The sequence below is a fragment of the Somniosus microcephalus genome, chromosome 4 (genome assembly GCF_052327205.1).
Source record: "Somniosus microcephalus isolate GS21.2 chromosome 4, FLI_Smic_1.0, whole genome shotgun sequence".
NCBI classification, from domain to species: domain Eukaryota; kingdom Metazoa; phylum Chordata; class Chondrichthyes; order Squaliformes; family Somniosidae; genus Somniosus; species Somniosus microcephalus.
This window is the reverse complement of record NC_140990.1, coordinates 250286644-250304571: the sequence shown is the minus strand read 5'-3', so window position 1 is coordinate 250304571 and position 17928 is coordinate 250286644. Positions and strand designations below refer to the sequence as shown.

The window sequence follows — 17928 nt, the reverse complement described above, 5'->3', positions numbered from 1 at the left end:
CCGACACTTCCGATCCTGGGCCTCTCCTGGTCTGCGTGCGCAGAGGCCTAGGTATCCTAGGAGCGTATGCGGTTCGCAAGTGTCCCTGGGATCACGTGGGCCATGCGGAACCAAAGAAGGGAATCCCCCTGCACACTTTTGACAGGTCTCGCCACATAGATCTGTCAAAAGTATGAATGGGGATATCTGTCAAAAGTATGAATGGGGATCACATTAAAAAAAAGTTAAACATTAAATAATTATTTTAAATCACTTATTTAAAATTAGTTAAAATTACATTAAATTAAATATTTCAAACAAAAATTCAATATTTTGAAAAAAATAAAGTTTTTTTTACAGGGCTAAAATAAACTTACCTTTTTTAAAAGTATTATTAAATTATAAATGAGTGAAAAAATAAATTATTTTTTTCTGCTTTTTACCAGGCGTAAGATTTTTAAAGGTTTTCACGTGATATCAAGAAACGGCTGAGCGCATTGGATACAGCAAAGGCTGTGGGCCCCGACAACATCCCGGCTGTCGTGCTGAAGACTTGTGATCCCGAACTAGCCGCGCCTCTAGCCAAGCTGTTTCAATACAGCTATAACAATGGCATCTATCCGACAGCGTGGAAAACTGTCCACAATGTGGTACGTCCTGTCCACAAAAAGCAGGACAAATCCAATCCGATCAATCACTGCCCATACCTGGGATGGCAGGAATGACGTATGAGGAGAGATTGGGTCGATTGGGCTTGTACTCGCTGGAGTTTAGAAGAATGAGAGGGGATCTCATTGAAACGTATAAAATTCTGACAGGACTGGACAGACTAGATGCAGGAAGGATGTTCCCGATGATCTGGGAGTCCAGAACCAGGGGACACAGTCTAAAGATAAAGGGTATGCCATTTAGGACAGAAATGAGGAGGAATTTCTTCACCCAGAGAGTGGTGAACCTGTGGAACTCTACCACAGAAGGCAGTGGAGGCCAGTTCATTAAATATATTCAAGAAGGAGTTGGATATATTTCTTAAGGCTAAAGGGATCAAGGGGTATGGGGAGAAAGCAGGGGCCGTGTACTGAATTTGGATGATCAGCCATTATCGCATTGAATGGCGGAGCAGGCTTGAGGGGCCGAATGGCCTACTCCTGCTCCTATCTTCTATGTTTCTATCAGTCTACTCTCAATCATCAGCAAAGTGAAAGAAGGTGTCGTCGACAGTACTATCAAGCAGCACTTACTCACCAATAACCTGCTCACTGATGCCCAGTTTGGGTTCCGCCAGGACCACTCGGCTCCAGACCTCATTACAGCCTTGGTCCAAACATGGACAAAAGAGCTGAATTCCAGAGGTGAGTTGAGAGTGACTGTCCTTGACATCAAGGAGCCCTAGTAAAACTGAAGTCAATGGGAATCAGGGGGGGAAACTCTCCACTGGCTGGAATCATACCTAGCACAAAGGAAGATGGTTGTGGTGGTTGGAGGTCAATCATGTCAGCCGCAGGAGTTCCTCAGGGCAGTGTCCTAAGCCCAAACATCTTCAGCTGCTTCATCAATGACCTTCCCTCCATCATAAGGTCAGAAGTGGGGATGTTCGCTGATGACTGCACAGTGTACAGTGCCATTCGCAACTCCTCAGATAATGAAGCATCTACGCCCGCATGCAGCAAGACCTGCGACGACATTCAGGCTTGGGCTGATAAGTGGCAGGTAACATTCGCGCCACAAAAGTGCCAAACAATGACTATCTCCAAAAGGGAGCGTCTAACCACCACCCCTTGACATTCAGCGACATTACCATTGCCGAATCCCCCATCAATATCCTGGGGGTCACCATTGACCAGAAACTTAACTGGACCAGCCACATAAATACTGTGGCAACAAGAGAAGGTCAGAGGATGGGTATTCTGCAGCGAGTGTCTCATCTCCTGACTCCCCAAAGCCTTTCCACCATCTACAAGGCACAAGTCAGGAGTGTGATGGAATACTCTCCACTTGCCTGGATGAGTGCAGCTCCAACAACACTCAAGAAGCGCGACACCATCCAAGACAAAGCAGCCTGCTTGATTGGCACCCCATCCATCACCTTAAACATTCACTCCCTCCACCACCGGCGTACCGTGTGCAGTGTGTACCATCTACAAGATGCACAGCAGCAACTCGCCAAGGCTTCTTCGGCAGCACCTCCCAAACCCATAACCTCTACTACCGAGAAGGACATGGGCAGCAGGCGCATGGGAACACCACCACCTCCAAAGTTCCCCTCCAAGTCACACACCATCCTGACTTGCAAGTATATCACCATTCCTTCATTGTTGCTAGGTCAAAATCCTGAATCTCCCTCCTGAACAGCACTGCTGGAGTACATTCACCACACGGACTGCAGTGGTTCAAGGCAGCGGCTCACCACCACCTTCTCAAGGGCAACTAGGGATGGGCAATAAATGCTGGCCTTGCCAGCGCCGCCCACATCCCATGACTAATAAAAAAAAAGTAACCAAAACAAGTCAATCACAACTCAGTTGACAATTTTAAAATCACCACATTTACAAAATTCACAAATCTTCTTACTACCATCAAAATTCGTGGTGATTGGAATGATTTTGAAAGCAAAATGATGAGCACTTGGCCAATAGAGGTAGTTACTGACAGATGCTCAGTAGTAACAACCTTTAACACAGTTAACCATACAGAATGTCTGGGGCAGAACAAATTTCTACTTTATACTAGTCAATCTCACATGAAAACTACACTTTATCAAGACTTCCCAAGTGAAACGGGGTTAGAGTGCGAACAGAGAAAATGTTTTAATCAGATATAAAAATATAAAATAACTACATTTTCAGTCCCCATTATAAAGTCATGCATTCTGACCTATTTTTATGTAATATTGCTGATGGAAGTCTCCCCCAGGAGGAAATCTGGCAATCTCAAGAAACTGAATGGTGCGGCGTTTCGTTCTTCTACCTCTAGGACTTAATCAAATCCAAACTGTTAGGAAGAAGGGTCCAAACAGAAATAGACTTTGCCGGTTTCAATCCAGTTGTAACTGAATGCAAGTCCAAAGCATACAACTGTACATAATAAAATGGAAAGCTCAGGGTCAGAGAAATGAAAATGTCAAACTGGTGGAGTACAGGTTGCTCATGTAGTATAGAGATGGAGCATCTACATGTCAGATCTGGGTCCAAGTGTAGACCTCCATTCCTTTTATCCAGATACCCAAAAATTCCAATATGCTTCTTTAAGCTCTCTATTGACTTCTTGCAGTAACAGATTTTTGTTGGGAGTTGGAAGAGAAGTTATTTATTTCAGAAAGGGTCACTAAACCAATATATCCAGTCTGCGATTCAGGAATGAGGAGGAAGAGGCCCTTTCCCCCTGCCACTAAGATTTTAAGGTTCTCTTCCTCTTTATCAATATTATTGTAGAACATAAGAAAATCAATTCACCTACCTTGATTGGAGCTGTAGAGAAATTAACTTTTCTGTGTAGCTTTGGCTCTTCTTCCTCAGAAAGTCCAGATATTTCCTCATAGTCATCATCAAGGGTATAGTTAATCTCTTCAGCTAAGTATTCACCATCACACTTGCTTTCATTTTCTTCTTGGAAAGATCCCTCAGTATCTTTATCGTCTACAAATGCAGCATTCTCTATCCCACAAACTTCTGACCCCAAAAATAACTTTCCACTAACTCGATCTTCCTCTTCAATGTTCTCAGTATCCTCATCTTCCTCCTCTCCTACACTGTCATCTGATTTGTTCGTTATCTCTTCAAATGTCTGATCACCATCTTCTTTGCTATTGGAGGTTTCATATTTCTGCCCTACCTCATGGCTAATGCTCTGAGCAAGATGTGGCTCCACTGACTTCTCTACCTCCCTCTCAACAAAAACATTATCCAATTCAATTTCGCTCTCTGAAGATTCATTCTGAACTTCCACCAATTCTGCCCGAACTACTCCTATCTTGTTTGGACCCACGTTAAGAACATGGCTGTCCAATTCACTGTTGAGGGCACTACTGTTCACATGAACCGTTTTATCAGAGAAATCAAGGGAATCTTCGTTACACTTGTCTGCTTCCAAAAAACGACTTTCGTGCGTCTTGAAATTGCTGCTACATGTCTGTATTTCTGCCTCTTTCTGTTCTTTACTTTTCTGTGTTGGTGTATTCACTGAACTCGAACGAGACGATTTCCTATCATCTCCTGCAGGGGACGTGCTTTTACTAATAAATGTAGTGCTGGGCGGCTTTTGCTGCCCTGCAGAAATCCGATACTCAGTTGCAAGGGGGTTTGTTTTGTTGTCTTTGTTTGTTTCATCGCTGTCACTATCCACCAGAAAGCTTTCTAATCGTCTAGAAATTGGGCCAGCATTTAGTGACGAGCGAGGTTGATTTTGTTTTAAATCGCCAGCGGCTTTCTGAATTCTTCGATCTCTCAAATCGCTATTGGACAGAGCAGTGTTTAAGTCGCTCTTAACTTTTCTTCCTCCACTTTCTGAAGACGACGAGCCGCTCCTTCTACTCTCAGATGAAAGACTACTTACTGAAACTTTGTTCTCGTTTTTATGAGGGACTTTATCAAACACAGTTTCCTCAATTTGACGCTCAAAAAGTTTTCTCGTTTCTGAGAATTTTTCAGCCATGCTAGTTTTATCCAAATCCCCATCTTCACTGTTCGTTTTATCAGAAGAACTGGACGTTTTTTGACATGACTTGTGGACATTATTATATACAACTCCACTTGATTGCTTTTGTGGAGAAACTGGATGCAAGTCAGACTTGCTGGTTTCATTAATTTCAGTCGTGTCATCTGGTGTGCTGCCCATTTGTAGCAACATATTTTTTATTTTGTGTACACGATTACCGAAATGCCTTCCTCTCATCTCTTCCCTGTGTTCGGTTTCTCGCTTCGTTTTTTGGACACCCATTTTAGAAATGTTTTCCTGTTTGCTTCCATCAAAGGTGCACCTCAAAGCCTGAAAATCCGCCTTATAAGCATTCCTATGGGGCGAAGCGCTCCTGAACGTCCTCTCTCCTTTACCTTCAGCTTTCATCATATTAGATCAGTTGTTCGACCATTCGGCGACTACGATATGATGGGAATTGTTGACAAAGTCTAAGGGCCGCCCCGGGAGGTTACCATCGGCTCCTTCGGACTTCTGGACGAGAAGCCGCAACGACGGCTAGAGCCTCGGCGGTTACTTCAGCTGCTCCAAACTCTCCATCTGCAGAAAGGGAAAAAAAAGCCGAGAAGGGTTACAACTAACGACCGGGAACTTCTGGGCGCCTAAACTCGGTTTGCGCGACCCGGGCGGGGAAGAGTCGGCGCTGCAGGGCGGCCCGAACCGACTCAGACATTCCCAAACTAAACGGCGCCCTGTCCCGACAGGAGGCAGCGCCGCCCCGCTCCGCGCCTCGGCCGGCGGTTGGCTCTTGGCGCCCACCGGGGTGGGTGGGTCGCTCTGCCGCTGCCGCTGCCGGGCCGGTTTGTTACCAGAGTTTTACTTTGCCCACAATCAGAACTCCCGTCACCGCTTCAGAAAAGAAGGAAAAGTCTCCTCGATTTCCCAACAACTTTAAGGGAGGGAAGGGGGGGAAACCTATAAACCCCCCCTCCCTCCATTACCCCCAACCCCACAGCGCGCCCAAGAGGCATCAGTACCGGGAGTTAGTTTGTACTTTCGGTGCCAGGGCCGTTCCCTTCCACCCTCTAACTCCGGCCCATCGCCATTGCCGCTTCCTTCTGCCAACTCTCGAGCGCAGCCGGGGGCGCGCGCACTGCCGCGGCCACGAGCCCCGAGCCAGGGGAGAGCTCGAGCCCCGCACTCTGCAGCCACGGCAAGAAGTGCAGTTTGCTTTGCTGTTTACCAGATTAACGAGAAATAAGAAATAAACCATTAAGAACACACACGAACCTATGAAGACGGAGCTGCACTGTTTCGCCGCGTACACGTCTGATGGTGGCTGGTTGTTGCTCCTCTTGGATACGTTTGTTTGCCAATAGTTCGCTAGGACTTGTCCATAGAGACCTGAAGGAGGCATCATTAAAGTTCTTTCAAATGAATAAATATCCCGGTGGAAAATCTCTCTTTCCCCACCCCCAGTATATTACCGCAATTTTTTGAAGGCAAGTTTTGATGCAAGATAATTTCACTTTTTCCAAGTAGTTAGGTGGTAATGTCAAAGTCACGATGCAGGAATTTATCATAATTCTATCATTTTTGCAACCGAGCTAAAACGTATTTATAATGTCATGAGGGACATTTGTTTTTCCAATTTTGTTCGCTACATGCCACCCCATTCCTTCCTTATCAAGTTGTCTGTAATCCAGTACACAGACGTAAACTTGCCGCCGATGTGTCAAGGACGCCGATGGAATTCTATAGATTTTCCACAGAAAAGGTGGAAGGAGCAGTGACACAAAAACACCACCGAGGGCTTAGTATAGAGCAAGCAGTGCAGCGAGAGATTCTCACCGTCAAGATCCCTTTTAAAGATCAATCAAGTAGGAGGAAACTTGATGAACAAAATGTTTTTGTTTTCTTTTGTTAATCTTGGTAATTTTTCAAAAATGTGCCTGTTTAAAGAAGGAATGATGACAACAGCCGCAGTTTCGTCGTTTTAAAGGAAAGGCGTGCGGGGGAGCTGTACCTCAGTTGGTAGCACCCTCGGCTCTGGGTCAGAAGGTTGTGGGTTGTAAGCCCCATTCCAGAGACTTAAAATCTAGGCTGACGCTCCAGTGTAGTATTGAGGGAGTTGCTGCACTGTCGGAGGTGCCGTCTTTCAGATGAGAGGTTAAACCAAGGCCCTGTCTGCTCTCTCAGGTGGATGTAAAATATCCCATGGCCCTATTTTGAAAAAGAGCAGGGGAGTTATCCCTAGTGTCCTGGCCAATATTTATCCCTCAATCAACAGCACTAAAACCGAGTATCTGGTCATTATCACAATGCTTTTTGTGGGAGTTTGCTGTACACAAATTGGCTGCCGCAGTGAGGACACTTCAAAAGTACTTAATTGGCTGTAAAGCGTTTTGGGACATCCGGTGGTCGGGAAAGGCGCTATATAAATGCTAGTCTTTTATTAACGCATGCTCAAAAGCAACGGTGACTATTAGTGACAACTTTTGGCTCTATCATGTTACAGTAATTGCTGTAAGGTATAGCTAACAGGAATTTCACACTATAGCTGACAAGTGAATAAACTTGCACGTTGGTTCAATGGTGCATTTCTTTCTTAACCATTTCCTTGGACTTGCAGTGTTTCCTTTTGTGATTAATATAATTTTGAAAATGATAAAGTAGCCATATCACAGTGATATATTTGATTCGGAAGGTGCCTGCATAGATTTACTGATAAATTCTGTACTAAAATAGCTGAAATTATTCTATGCTTACCATAAATGCTGCCATGCAGATGCATTGGTGCTGAAATGACCGTTTGGGGTTAATATTACAATCATCATAACAGGCTTTGTCATTATAATGATGAGAAGTCATCCGTGGAATGTAATCTGTGCAGCTTGTCTGAATATTTAAAATTTCCCTTAAGGGATGGAGTAGCCATTGGATTTTCTGTGGCACCTCCCTTGTGTGTTGATGACCTAATTGTAAAGGCTCGGGTATTTTTAAAGGCAGAAAACGCAGCAGGTCAGGCAGCATCTGTGGAGAGAACAAGGCATTTTGGGTATGGACCTTTCCTCAGATTTTAAAGGCAGCCTGGCCCAATCTGCTAAAACAAGTAGTGCTTTTAATGTACCCAAAATCAACAATGAATGCTTGACAATTACCAGAAATGCAAAGAATAGTCACAAATATAATTGCAAATTATATTAACTGGGCCACTACTAATTTAACAAAATAAAATCCATCACTTTAGTTCAGATGTCTTTATGTGTCTTGTTCAGTGGAGAAAGAACTATAATTAGGCAGATTTGAATGCTAAAGTGTGTGTGAGGTTAATTATAATTGTATTAGAACAGATGAAACTGAGTGCTAAAACTGCCTGGTATGATAAACCTGATAAACATGTGTCTTAATTTCTGTTATTGTCATTTTATTTTAAAATACATTATATAGTAACATACTCAATAAGAAATCTAGCAAGACTAACAGGGTACTAATATACTGCCACTTTTGTGTCGCTGTTTAGAGATTTGAATTTACAGAAGTTGACAGAATCCAATGTCATGAACCCCATCTTGGCCTGACATAGCATGGAGTATGATAGCAAAATACTGCAGATGCTGGAAATCCGAAATAACAACAGAAAATGCTGGAAAAACTCATCAGGCCAGGCAACATCCATGGAGAGAAATTAGAGTCGACGTTTCGGGTCTAACCCTTTTTCAAAACTGGAAAGGAAATCTATTTCATTTCCTTTCCAGTTTTGAAAAAGGGTTAGACCCGAAACGTCGACTCTAATTTCTCTCCACGGATGTTGCCTGGCCTGCTGAGTTTTTCCAGCATTTTCTGTTGTTACATAGCATGGAGTATAATGGCAATGTGCTGTCAAGCTTATGCACTTTTCAACCATTAGCAGAGTTTTTATAATGTTTTGAGAAAGTCCACATTACCATTCACACTTAAAATGTTCAAACTTCCCCAACTGGAAGTGGATCTCTCCTCACTATGAGATTGTGATTCCAGACAGATATTATAAATCAGGCATTGCTGGCTGAAAATTGATTCTATAGCAACCAGTTTGAGACTAAGGACATGGTATAAGTGCAGCCTTAGATGTAGCAACAATAGGATCGAATGTTGAAGTGGAAGTCAACTAACAAGAGAATGAAAGGTTTGAATCTGACATTCTGAGTGAGTAGATCTGTGGTTTCACAAATGCTATGCTGGTCTGCCACATGCACATGATTGCAGTTCCTATGTGCTGTATTATATACTAAAACCTGTATTTTTAACTTTTTGAAAATGTAATGGATAATTTTAGCAAAATGAAGCAAAAGTGTCACAAGTTCTCTTAATTGTATGGTTCTTCATTTAATCAGTTTTTGAATAAATACTGAAGAATTGGCTATCATCTTCAAAATATCTGCATTTTTATGATTATCATTTACTCTGTATCTGAGCAATTAATCAGATGAAAGACCAAAGAAGAATTTCAGCATATTGCTGCATAGTCTTATTACTTTACTTGTTTTGTCAGTGCAATCATAATTAAACTGAAATACTGTATCTATTAGCCTGAACCGTTCTTCGCTGGCACATATTCACTTATTTTGTACCTTACTTTGTCTAGATGTTGCTATTTGAGGAAGGTTTTGATCAGATTCAGTTCCTGGCACATTCCACTCTGAAAACTTCGCTGAAATGCCTGAATATTGATCATAGGTGCACGTTCACAGGCATTGCAGGCAGTACATATGGCACATGGCACAGAATTTTGATATATATTTCAATGTTTGTTTTAAAATTGTAGTACAGGTAGACTATCCTTTACCCGAAAACCTCGGGACCAGCCGAGTTTCGGATAAAGGAGAATTTCGGATTTCGGAAGGTGGGTCGGCGGGGGTCCGCGGGGGGGGGGGTCGGCGGGGGGTCGCGCGCACGACTTACGCTGACGCTCAGCGTAAGTCAGTCGGGGCCGGCGGGGTCCGCGGGGGGGTCGGCGGTTGTCGGGTCCGCGGGGGGGTCGGCGGTTGTCGGGGGTCCGCGGGGGGGTGGTCGGCGGCTGGCGGGGTCGGCGGTTGTCGGGGCCGGGGGGGTCGGCGGTTGTCGGGGCCGGCGGGGTCCGCGGGGGGGTCGGCGGTTGGCGGGGTCGGCGGTTGTCGGGGCCGGCGGGGTCCGCGGGGGGGGTCGGCGGTTGTCGGGGCCGGCGGGGTCGGCGGGGGGTCGTGCGCACGACTTACCCTTTATCCGAACTTCCGAAACCGGAACCCTCTAAAAACCGAAGGTTTTTTCGTTCGTACGCACGACTTACGCTGAACGAAAAAACCTTCGGTTTTTAGAGGGTTTCGGTTTTCGGAAGTCCGGATAAAGGGTAGTCTACCTGTACATCCAATCAGCAATATGATATAGGAATTTAGGAACAGCATTCAGCCCCTCAAGCCTGTTCTGCCATTCAGACAGATCATGGCTGATCTGTACCTCGACTCCATTTACCCACCTTTGTTTCATATTCCTTGATACCCTCACCTAACAAAAACTGTTGATCTCAGTCTTGAAAATGTCAATTGACCCTCAGCATCCACAACCTTTTGGGGGAGAGTTCCACATTTCCACTACTCTTTGTGTGAAAAAGTGCTTCCTGATTTCACTCCTGAATGGCCATGCTCTAATTTTAAAATGATGTCCTCTTGTTCTGGATTTTCCTACCTTAGGAAAGTTTCTTTGTATCTACCCTATCGAATCCCTTAATCATTTTAAATTCCTCGATTAGATCACTCCTCAATCTTCTAAAATGAAGGGGGACTTAGAGATATGCAGAGAGATAACGCTAGAAGGACTCATAGCAAGGGCATACAGAGTCGGGAATTGAAGGACAGACACAGACGAGAAGTAGTAGCAGAGACAGAGACTGGGATATATATAATCAAGGTATAGAGACATATACTGATTTATACAGAGTTAGGATATAGGCAGAGACTTGTATATATACAGGGTGCAGAGGCAGAGACCGACATGTACAGAATCAGGGCATAGATGCAGAGGCTGCTGTGTATAATGACTCGTGTGCAGTCAGGGTACAGTCAGACTGGTGTATACAGTCTAGGTATGCTGGTTAGCTTGTACAGCCAGAGACTGGAGTGCATGGAAAATGTACAATTAGACAGTGGTGTGTACAGTGAGGGTATAATTTAACTCTTTAAGCCCTAGTATCATTCTGGTGAATCTGCGCTGTATCTCTTCAAAGGCCATTATATCTTTCCTGTTGCCATTGCATATTCCTCTGTTTACAGACCTGGTAAATATATTTCAAGATACAGTATTAAGTAACAAAGGCCTTCAAAAGTGCTCCCACAGGTCTATCATTTAACTCTTTAATTGAAAACAAATGGGAGAAACAGCAACAACTTGCATTTATATAGCACCTTTAACAAAGAAATAAACGTGAAAAAGCACTTCCCAGACGTGGGAAGGAAAAAGGGAAGACAAAATGTATGTAAAGCAAGTTATGGGAAGCACCATGTTTCCAAATCTTTTATTTAAATCAGTAGCTACATCCTGATTATGAAGCTGCAATTTACAAACACAATAAGTTGATCATTATGGTCAGCATCTACATTTTGGTTAATTAAATAAACAATGTACAGATCAACAATGAACAGATGCTACATGGTCAATATCATAAAGTATAAGATGACCATAATACATTAACTTGATGCACTGTTGTGGATATTTTGGACTATTACAAAGATATTTTGATAAATATTTTTCATTTTCCTTATCAAGAACAGCAGACCTGTTACATTCCCAGCTGAGTTTTTAGGATTGTCCCAGAAGGTCAGTGGGTGATTTGTTCCCAGGACTTTGATTTTCTCATTCTGTAATAGTCACTAGGAAATGGGCATGGAATGACTTGCCTTTCAATCTTCCTTTTGGGGAAGTGCCTCAGCCCTACTTGGTACCTCTATGGCAATCCAAGAAATTTCTGTGTTAACTTGTATCCTTCTACTCTGTGGTATAAACAGCATGCAGAAGCCTAGTGCTCCAGGCAACTAAGAACAACATTAAAAAAAAAAAATTAGAAATACCTACTCTGAAGTTCTAAATCACACAGCTGTTCAATTTACAATATTCCTGTGCTGGATAAGGACCAAGTAAAAATACTAGATCTCCACTGGAAGACATGTTGTATTTGAAAATCATATCTTCCAATCCATGGAGGCTCTAATACATTAATTATTTTTCCAGTGTAGTTTGCTTCTTTGAGTTTTGTTGTAATTCTCCAAGTCAACTATTTATAGTATATTTTCAGTGTTTATACCAAATATGGGACATTAGGTATCCCAGTAGCACAGGCAATAGAGCACCTACCTCCTCTATATCAGCTGGTTGCTATTTTGAGTTCCAGGATTGTTTGTAACTTGAGTCTATTGCCATTATAAGAAATGAGTTCTGTCGGTCTTAGAAGGTTTGCTATATAGAACGCTATGCTACAACGGGATATTCTGTCTCAAGGAAATGTAAAATAAAAATTATACGGTTAGCGTTCTCCATTGTAATCCATCTCCTTTTGATTATTTATGAAGTGGCATTAATGATAGTTGTAAGGAAGTTTATAGCCCTGACCATCTGACTTTGCAGATTAAAAAGAGGCGGTGTGATGTGAGCAGGTATTGTAGGAGGGATAAAAATATGGTAACAAAATCTGGAACATCTTGAATTATGTCTTAGTGAAATGTTGTTTGTAGTACTAACTAATGAAAAGCCACTTGTTAACTTTAGTGTTCTATGTGATTCATGTATGCATAAGGGTTCATTGTAATGTTTGTATGTTACCTCCGGGCAAACATGTTCTTTTCTAGTAGATGAAAGAATTAATATGAAAGGAGCAAGCTGAGATTTAAACATATTTTTAAAACAACTTTGATGGTTTATAAAACTTACAATTAGCATTTAATCCTACAGTTTTATATTTAAGGAAATGTCCTTATTGGCATCTTCAGTTAACAAAATTAACAACGCATACTCAGATAAATATTTGTAGAGTGGAAAAAAGAAAATGTTAATTTATATAAGGGCTTATTGCATCTCGCATATAATGAATGACGTTTTGAAGTTCAGTTATTGTTGTTATGTAGGCAAAAAGCTCTAATTTTGTACAGCACAAGATCCCACAGACACAGTAATGCAATGAAACATAGAAACATAGAAGATAGGAGCAGGAGTAGGCCATTCGGCCCTTCGTGCCTGCTCCGCCATTCAATGTGATCATGGCTGATCATCCAAATTCAGTACCCTGTCCCTGCCTTCTCCCCATATCCCTTGATCCCTTTAGCCTCAAGAAATATATCCAACTCTTTTTTGAATATATTTAATGAACTGGCCTCCACCGCCCTCTGTGGCAGAGAATTCCACAGGTTCACCACTCTCTGGGTGAAGAAATTCCTCCTCATTTCAGTCCTAAATGGCCTACCCCTTATCCTTAGACTATGACCCCTGGTTCTGGACTCCCCGGCCATCAGAAACATCCTTCCTGCATCTAGTCTGTCCAGACCTGACAGAATTTTATAGGTTTCGATGAGATCCCCCCTCAATCTTCTAAACTCCAGTGAGTATAAGCCCAATCGACACAATCTCTCCTCATACGTCATTCCTGCCATCCCAGGTATCAGCCTGGTGAATCTTCGCTGCCCTCCTTCCATGGCAAGAACGTCCTTCCTCAGGTAAGGCGACCAAAACTGCACACAATACTCAAGGTGCGGTCTCACCAAGGCCCTGTACAACTGTAGCAAGACATCCTTGTTCCTGTACTCGAACCCTCTTGCTACGAAGGCCAACATACCATTTGCCTTCTTAACCGCCTGCTGCACCTGCATGCTTACCTTCAGCGACTGGTGCACAAGAACACCCAGGTCTCTTTGCACTTCCCCTTCTCCCAATCTATTGCCATTCAAATAATAATCTGCCTTCCTGTTTTTGCCACCAAAGTGGATAACCTCACATTTATCCACATTATAGTGCATTTGCCATGTTTCTGCCCAATCACCCAACCTGTCCAAATCGTACTCGAGTTTCACGACATCCTCCTCACAGCTTACCCTCCCACCCAGCTTTGTGTCGTCTGCAAATTTGGAGATATTGCATCCAATTCCCTCGTCCAGATCATTAATATATATTGTGAACAGCTGGGGTCCTAGGACCGATCCTTGCGGTACCCCACTAGTCACTGCCTGCCACTCGGAAAATGACCCGTTTATTCCAACTCTTTGCTTCCTGTCCGCCAACCAGTTCTCTATCCAAGTCAATACCTTGCCCCCAATCCCATGTGCCTTAATTTTGCATGCTAATCTCTTATGTGGGACCTTATCGAAGGCCTTCTGAAAGTCCAAATACACCACATCCACTGGTTCTCCCTTATCTATTTTACCAGTTACATCCTCAAAAAATTCCAGTAGATTAGTCAAGCATGATTTACCTTTTGTAAATCCATGTTGACTTTGTCCGATCCTGTCACTGCTTTCCAAGTGCTCTGCTATTACATCTTTTATAATAGACTCTAGCATTTTCCCCACTACCTATGTCAGGCTTACCGGTCTATAATTCCCCGCTTTTTCTCTACCACCTTTTTTGAATAGTGGGGTAACATTAGCTACCCTCCAATCCATGGGTACTGTTCCAGAGTCTATCGAGCAAATCTGCTTTTGATGGTGTTGGTTCAGGGAAGGATGTTGGTTAGTACAACAAGAGAACTTCCTGCTCTTTTTTGAATAAAGGGATCCTCATGGGATTATTAATGCCAACTCGAACTAGTGAAACAGAAAGACAAAAATGCTTTAGTTTAATAGCTCAACCGAAGGGCTGCACCTCCAACAATGTAGCACTCCCTTAGTACTGCATTGAAGTGTTAGCTTAGATTATGCCCTGAAGCCGTGAAGCGGGGGCTTGAACTTACATCTTTCTGATTCAAAGTTATGAATGTTGCCAACTTAGCCAAGCAAATCCGAATCGAAGAAAATGAAAGATAGGACACAGATGAATGGAGTTATAGGCAAGGGGAAAGTGGGAAAGAAGAGAGAAAAAGGGCCAAAAGGGCAAATAAATAGCAATGATATAGTAATGGTAATATTCAATATGTGTAACACATTAGTTACAACTAATGGTACAATTTGCATAAAAGATGCAGTATTTTCCCACTGATCTACAGTTCTGTCATGAATAATAGCTGCATTATAATAGTAATGACCTGCTTATTACAGTCCACGCTATTTTATGTGGCATATGGTGGCTAAATATTGGGCCCCAGGGACCACAGATGGTGCAGCTAACTTCAAATTCATCATTCCTCTATTTGACTATCTATGTGTGTGTGTGTGTGTGTGTGTGTGTGTGTGAAGGGGGTGGGGAGAGAGAAAATGAGTCAGGAATCCATGAAGTCAGAGAATTCTGAGGGTGCCATGGCAAAAATCTGTTTGATCCCCTTATCCTCAAGAAATTTACTGGAGTTGATTGGATTTTGAGATATAGGTCCAGATGGAGATATTTTTCAAGTTTAATAGAAAAATATGCTTATGAGACCAACAGATGGTCTACCCTCTTCTATAGTAATGGAATGCAACTGAATAAACCATGAGCATGCTAAGAGTCTACTGCAGACTGTATGTAGATGCCTAGTAGTGTCAACCCATGGCTATCCTTTGGGATATCATGGAGATCATCCAGGTTCATAATATCCGCTCCTCGGGAACAGAATACAGTCTACACCCAATAATTTGAAGTCATTTTTTGCACCAAAAAATTCAGTTAATTTGAATTAAGCAATTTTGAATTGAAGAGTAAACTGTAAAATCTATTCCTGTTACTTTAAATTACTTACTTGCTCAAAAAATTCAAATTATCCAGTAACTCGAATAAACTATTTGAAGAAAAGTGCACAGGAGCACAATTTCAATTTGAATTAACAAATAATTAGAATTAAGCAGCTTCAAGTTCAGAGGTGTAGGCTGTATGTAGACAAAGATTCGCCTTTTTCAACAGTTTCTTCAAGTATGAATCAGGAATCCATGAGGTTAGTGAGCCTGCAAAATGCATATGAATGAGAGTGGGTTGTGAAGCCATCTATGAAGCTATTTTATCTGCAGATTTGTGAATCTGCTTGACAATTCTCTTCCCATTTGTACTTTGAGACTGGTCTGTTGCCTGGTTAGCTGCCTTTAACAGAGTGGACATAAGGAACCTAAAATACATCAAACTAATTTGAAATCAACATTACCTTTTCATATGAATTAAATAACTTGCATTTATATAGCACCTTTCATGACCTCAGGATTTCCCAAAGCACTTTATAGCCAATGAAGTACTTTTGAAGTTTAGTCATTGTTGTAATGTAGAAAACTCAGCAGCTAAATTGCACAAAGCAAAGTCCCACAAACAGCAATGAGATAATAACCATATAAACTGTTTTAATGAGGATGGTTGAGGGATAAATATTGGGCAGGACACCGGAGAAAACTCCCTTGCTCTTATTTGAAAGAGTGTCACTTCTTCAGTACTGCACTGAAGTAGCCTGGATTATGTGCTCAAGCTTCTGGAGTGGGACTTGAACCTACAACCTTCTAACTCAGAAGCGAGTTGCTACCACTGAGCCATGGCTTACATCTATATATATAAAAGGATATGGCTCTCTGTCTGTCTCTCTGTCTGTCACTCTGTCTGTCTCTCTGTCTGGCTATACAATCAAAAGTTATAGAGCGTACCTACACATATGTTATATCAAAAGAAAGCTCATCATTAGGGGACTCTTGTAGACATATTTACTTTTTGGTCGGACAAAAATTGTGCCGACGGTATCCAAAAAAACCTTCAAAATTCCGATCATTATCCGTTCATTTGCATCGAGTGGGGCGGGTTCATTGTGTGTGTGGGCGGGCCACCCTACAGTCGAGTGACAGGACCATTGACCAATCCTACACTTCAGTGACCTGACACGGTTGACCAATCGGTGCGTGTGTGGGCGGGGCCTTATCATTCTGAACCGAGGTGAGTGTCAGTCAGCATCTTGATTCCTAACTACTAACTATTGATTTATTTTTCGCACTTTCTGTGTGTGTGGAGGGGATTTTATCCAGCACAAATTTGGTACTTAGGAGCCCAACTAGCTCATTATATAATTCGTGTGTAATAAATGAGTCCAGTATGTGATTTATTTCTTGGGGCCATGTCAGTGCGGGGGTCCGGGGCCTAGGCTTCTCCAACCGCCAGCAGCGCAACTCCAGTCCCCAGGCTCCAGCCTAGACAGGGACCAACACTGGCAGAGGGGAGAGGGTCTGCTGCCTCCGCTCCATTCCCGGGGTCGGTAGGTGGGGAGGCTTCATAAGCAACTGGGGTAGGTCGCAAGCCCCGAATAATTATCTGAAGGTCCCGTGTTTGCAGCTGAGGGGATTTCTTCTGCTTACAGCCCCAGGTTAACGGCAGCCATCTTTGTCAAGGAGGGTGAAAAGTTTCAGTGCGACGCCATTTTGATTCAGTGTGTAATAGAGTGCATGCGCGGCCATCTTAGTACAGGAACATAGAGTGGGTGGGGCTTCAGTGCTTCCAATCGGGTCCTGGAAAGACAATCGAGTGTGTGGGCGGGGCCTAATCTTTCCAACTGAACAGCAAGTGGCGGCCATTGTTGTTTGTGATACAACACACTGACAGGTGAGGACCCCCTTTTTTAATAAAAAGATTGGTGAGGTTGTAAAGTGTATGTTATAGAAAGATTTACCAAAAATGTTTTATAAGTACTTTAAGTTTCATGTTTCAAGGTATTAAAAGGTAGGCTGGGCCATGTCAGTGCAGGGGCCCGAGGCCTAGGCTTCTCCAAAGGCCGGCAGTCCCAGGCTTCCGGCCCAGACAGGGACCAACACTGGCAGAGGGGAGAGGGTCTGCTGGCTCCCCCTCTCCCTTTCCCCCCCCCCCACACACCCCCTTCCCCCCTCCCACACACCCCCTTCCCCCCCGCTCCCACACCCCCCCTTCCCCCTTCCCACACACCCCCTTCCCCCCCCACACACCCCCTTCCCCCCCGCTCCCACACCCCCCCTTCCCCCCTTCCCACACACCCCCTTCCCCCCCTCCCACACACCTCCTTCCCCCCTCCCACACACCCCCTTCCCCCCCACTCCCACACACCCCCTTCCCCCCCACTCCCACACACCCCCTTCCCCCTCCCACACACCCCCTTCCCCCTCCCACACACCCCCTTCCCACACACCCCCTTCCCCCCCACACACACCCCCTTCCCCCCCACAAACACCCTTCCCTCCTCCCACACACCTCCTTCCC

General features: G+C 43.6%; 1 protein-coding gene across 2 annotated transcripts in view; it reads right to left on the bottom strand.

Moving 5' to 3' along the window:
• LOC147120366 (neurabin-1-like) overlaps positions 1-6044 on the bottom strand; it is a 98064-nt gene extending 92020 nt beyond the window's left edge. Inside the window, exons 1-2 of one of the 2 annotated variants that reach the window (XM_085986193.1) lie at positions 5902-6044; positions 3436-5211 (exon numbers count right to left, since the gene is read on the bottom strand). In XM_085986193.1, the coding sequence (XP_085842319.1) occupies positions 3436-5043 (1608 nt within the window). In that variant the 5' untranslated portion in view covers positions 5044-5211; positions 5902-6044. Of the gene's footprint in view, positions 1-3435; positions 5212-5648; positions 5774-5901 lie in introns of those variants that run through there. The other variant, XM_085986192.1, reaches the window with a different exon arrangement.
• Between the last annotated feature and the right edge of the window lie 11884 nt (positions 6045-17928).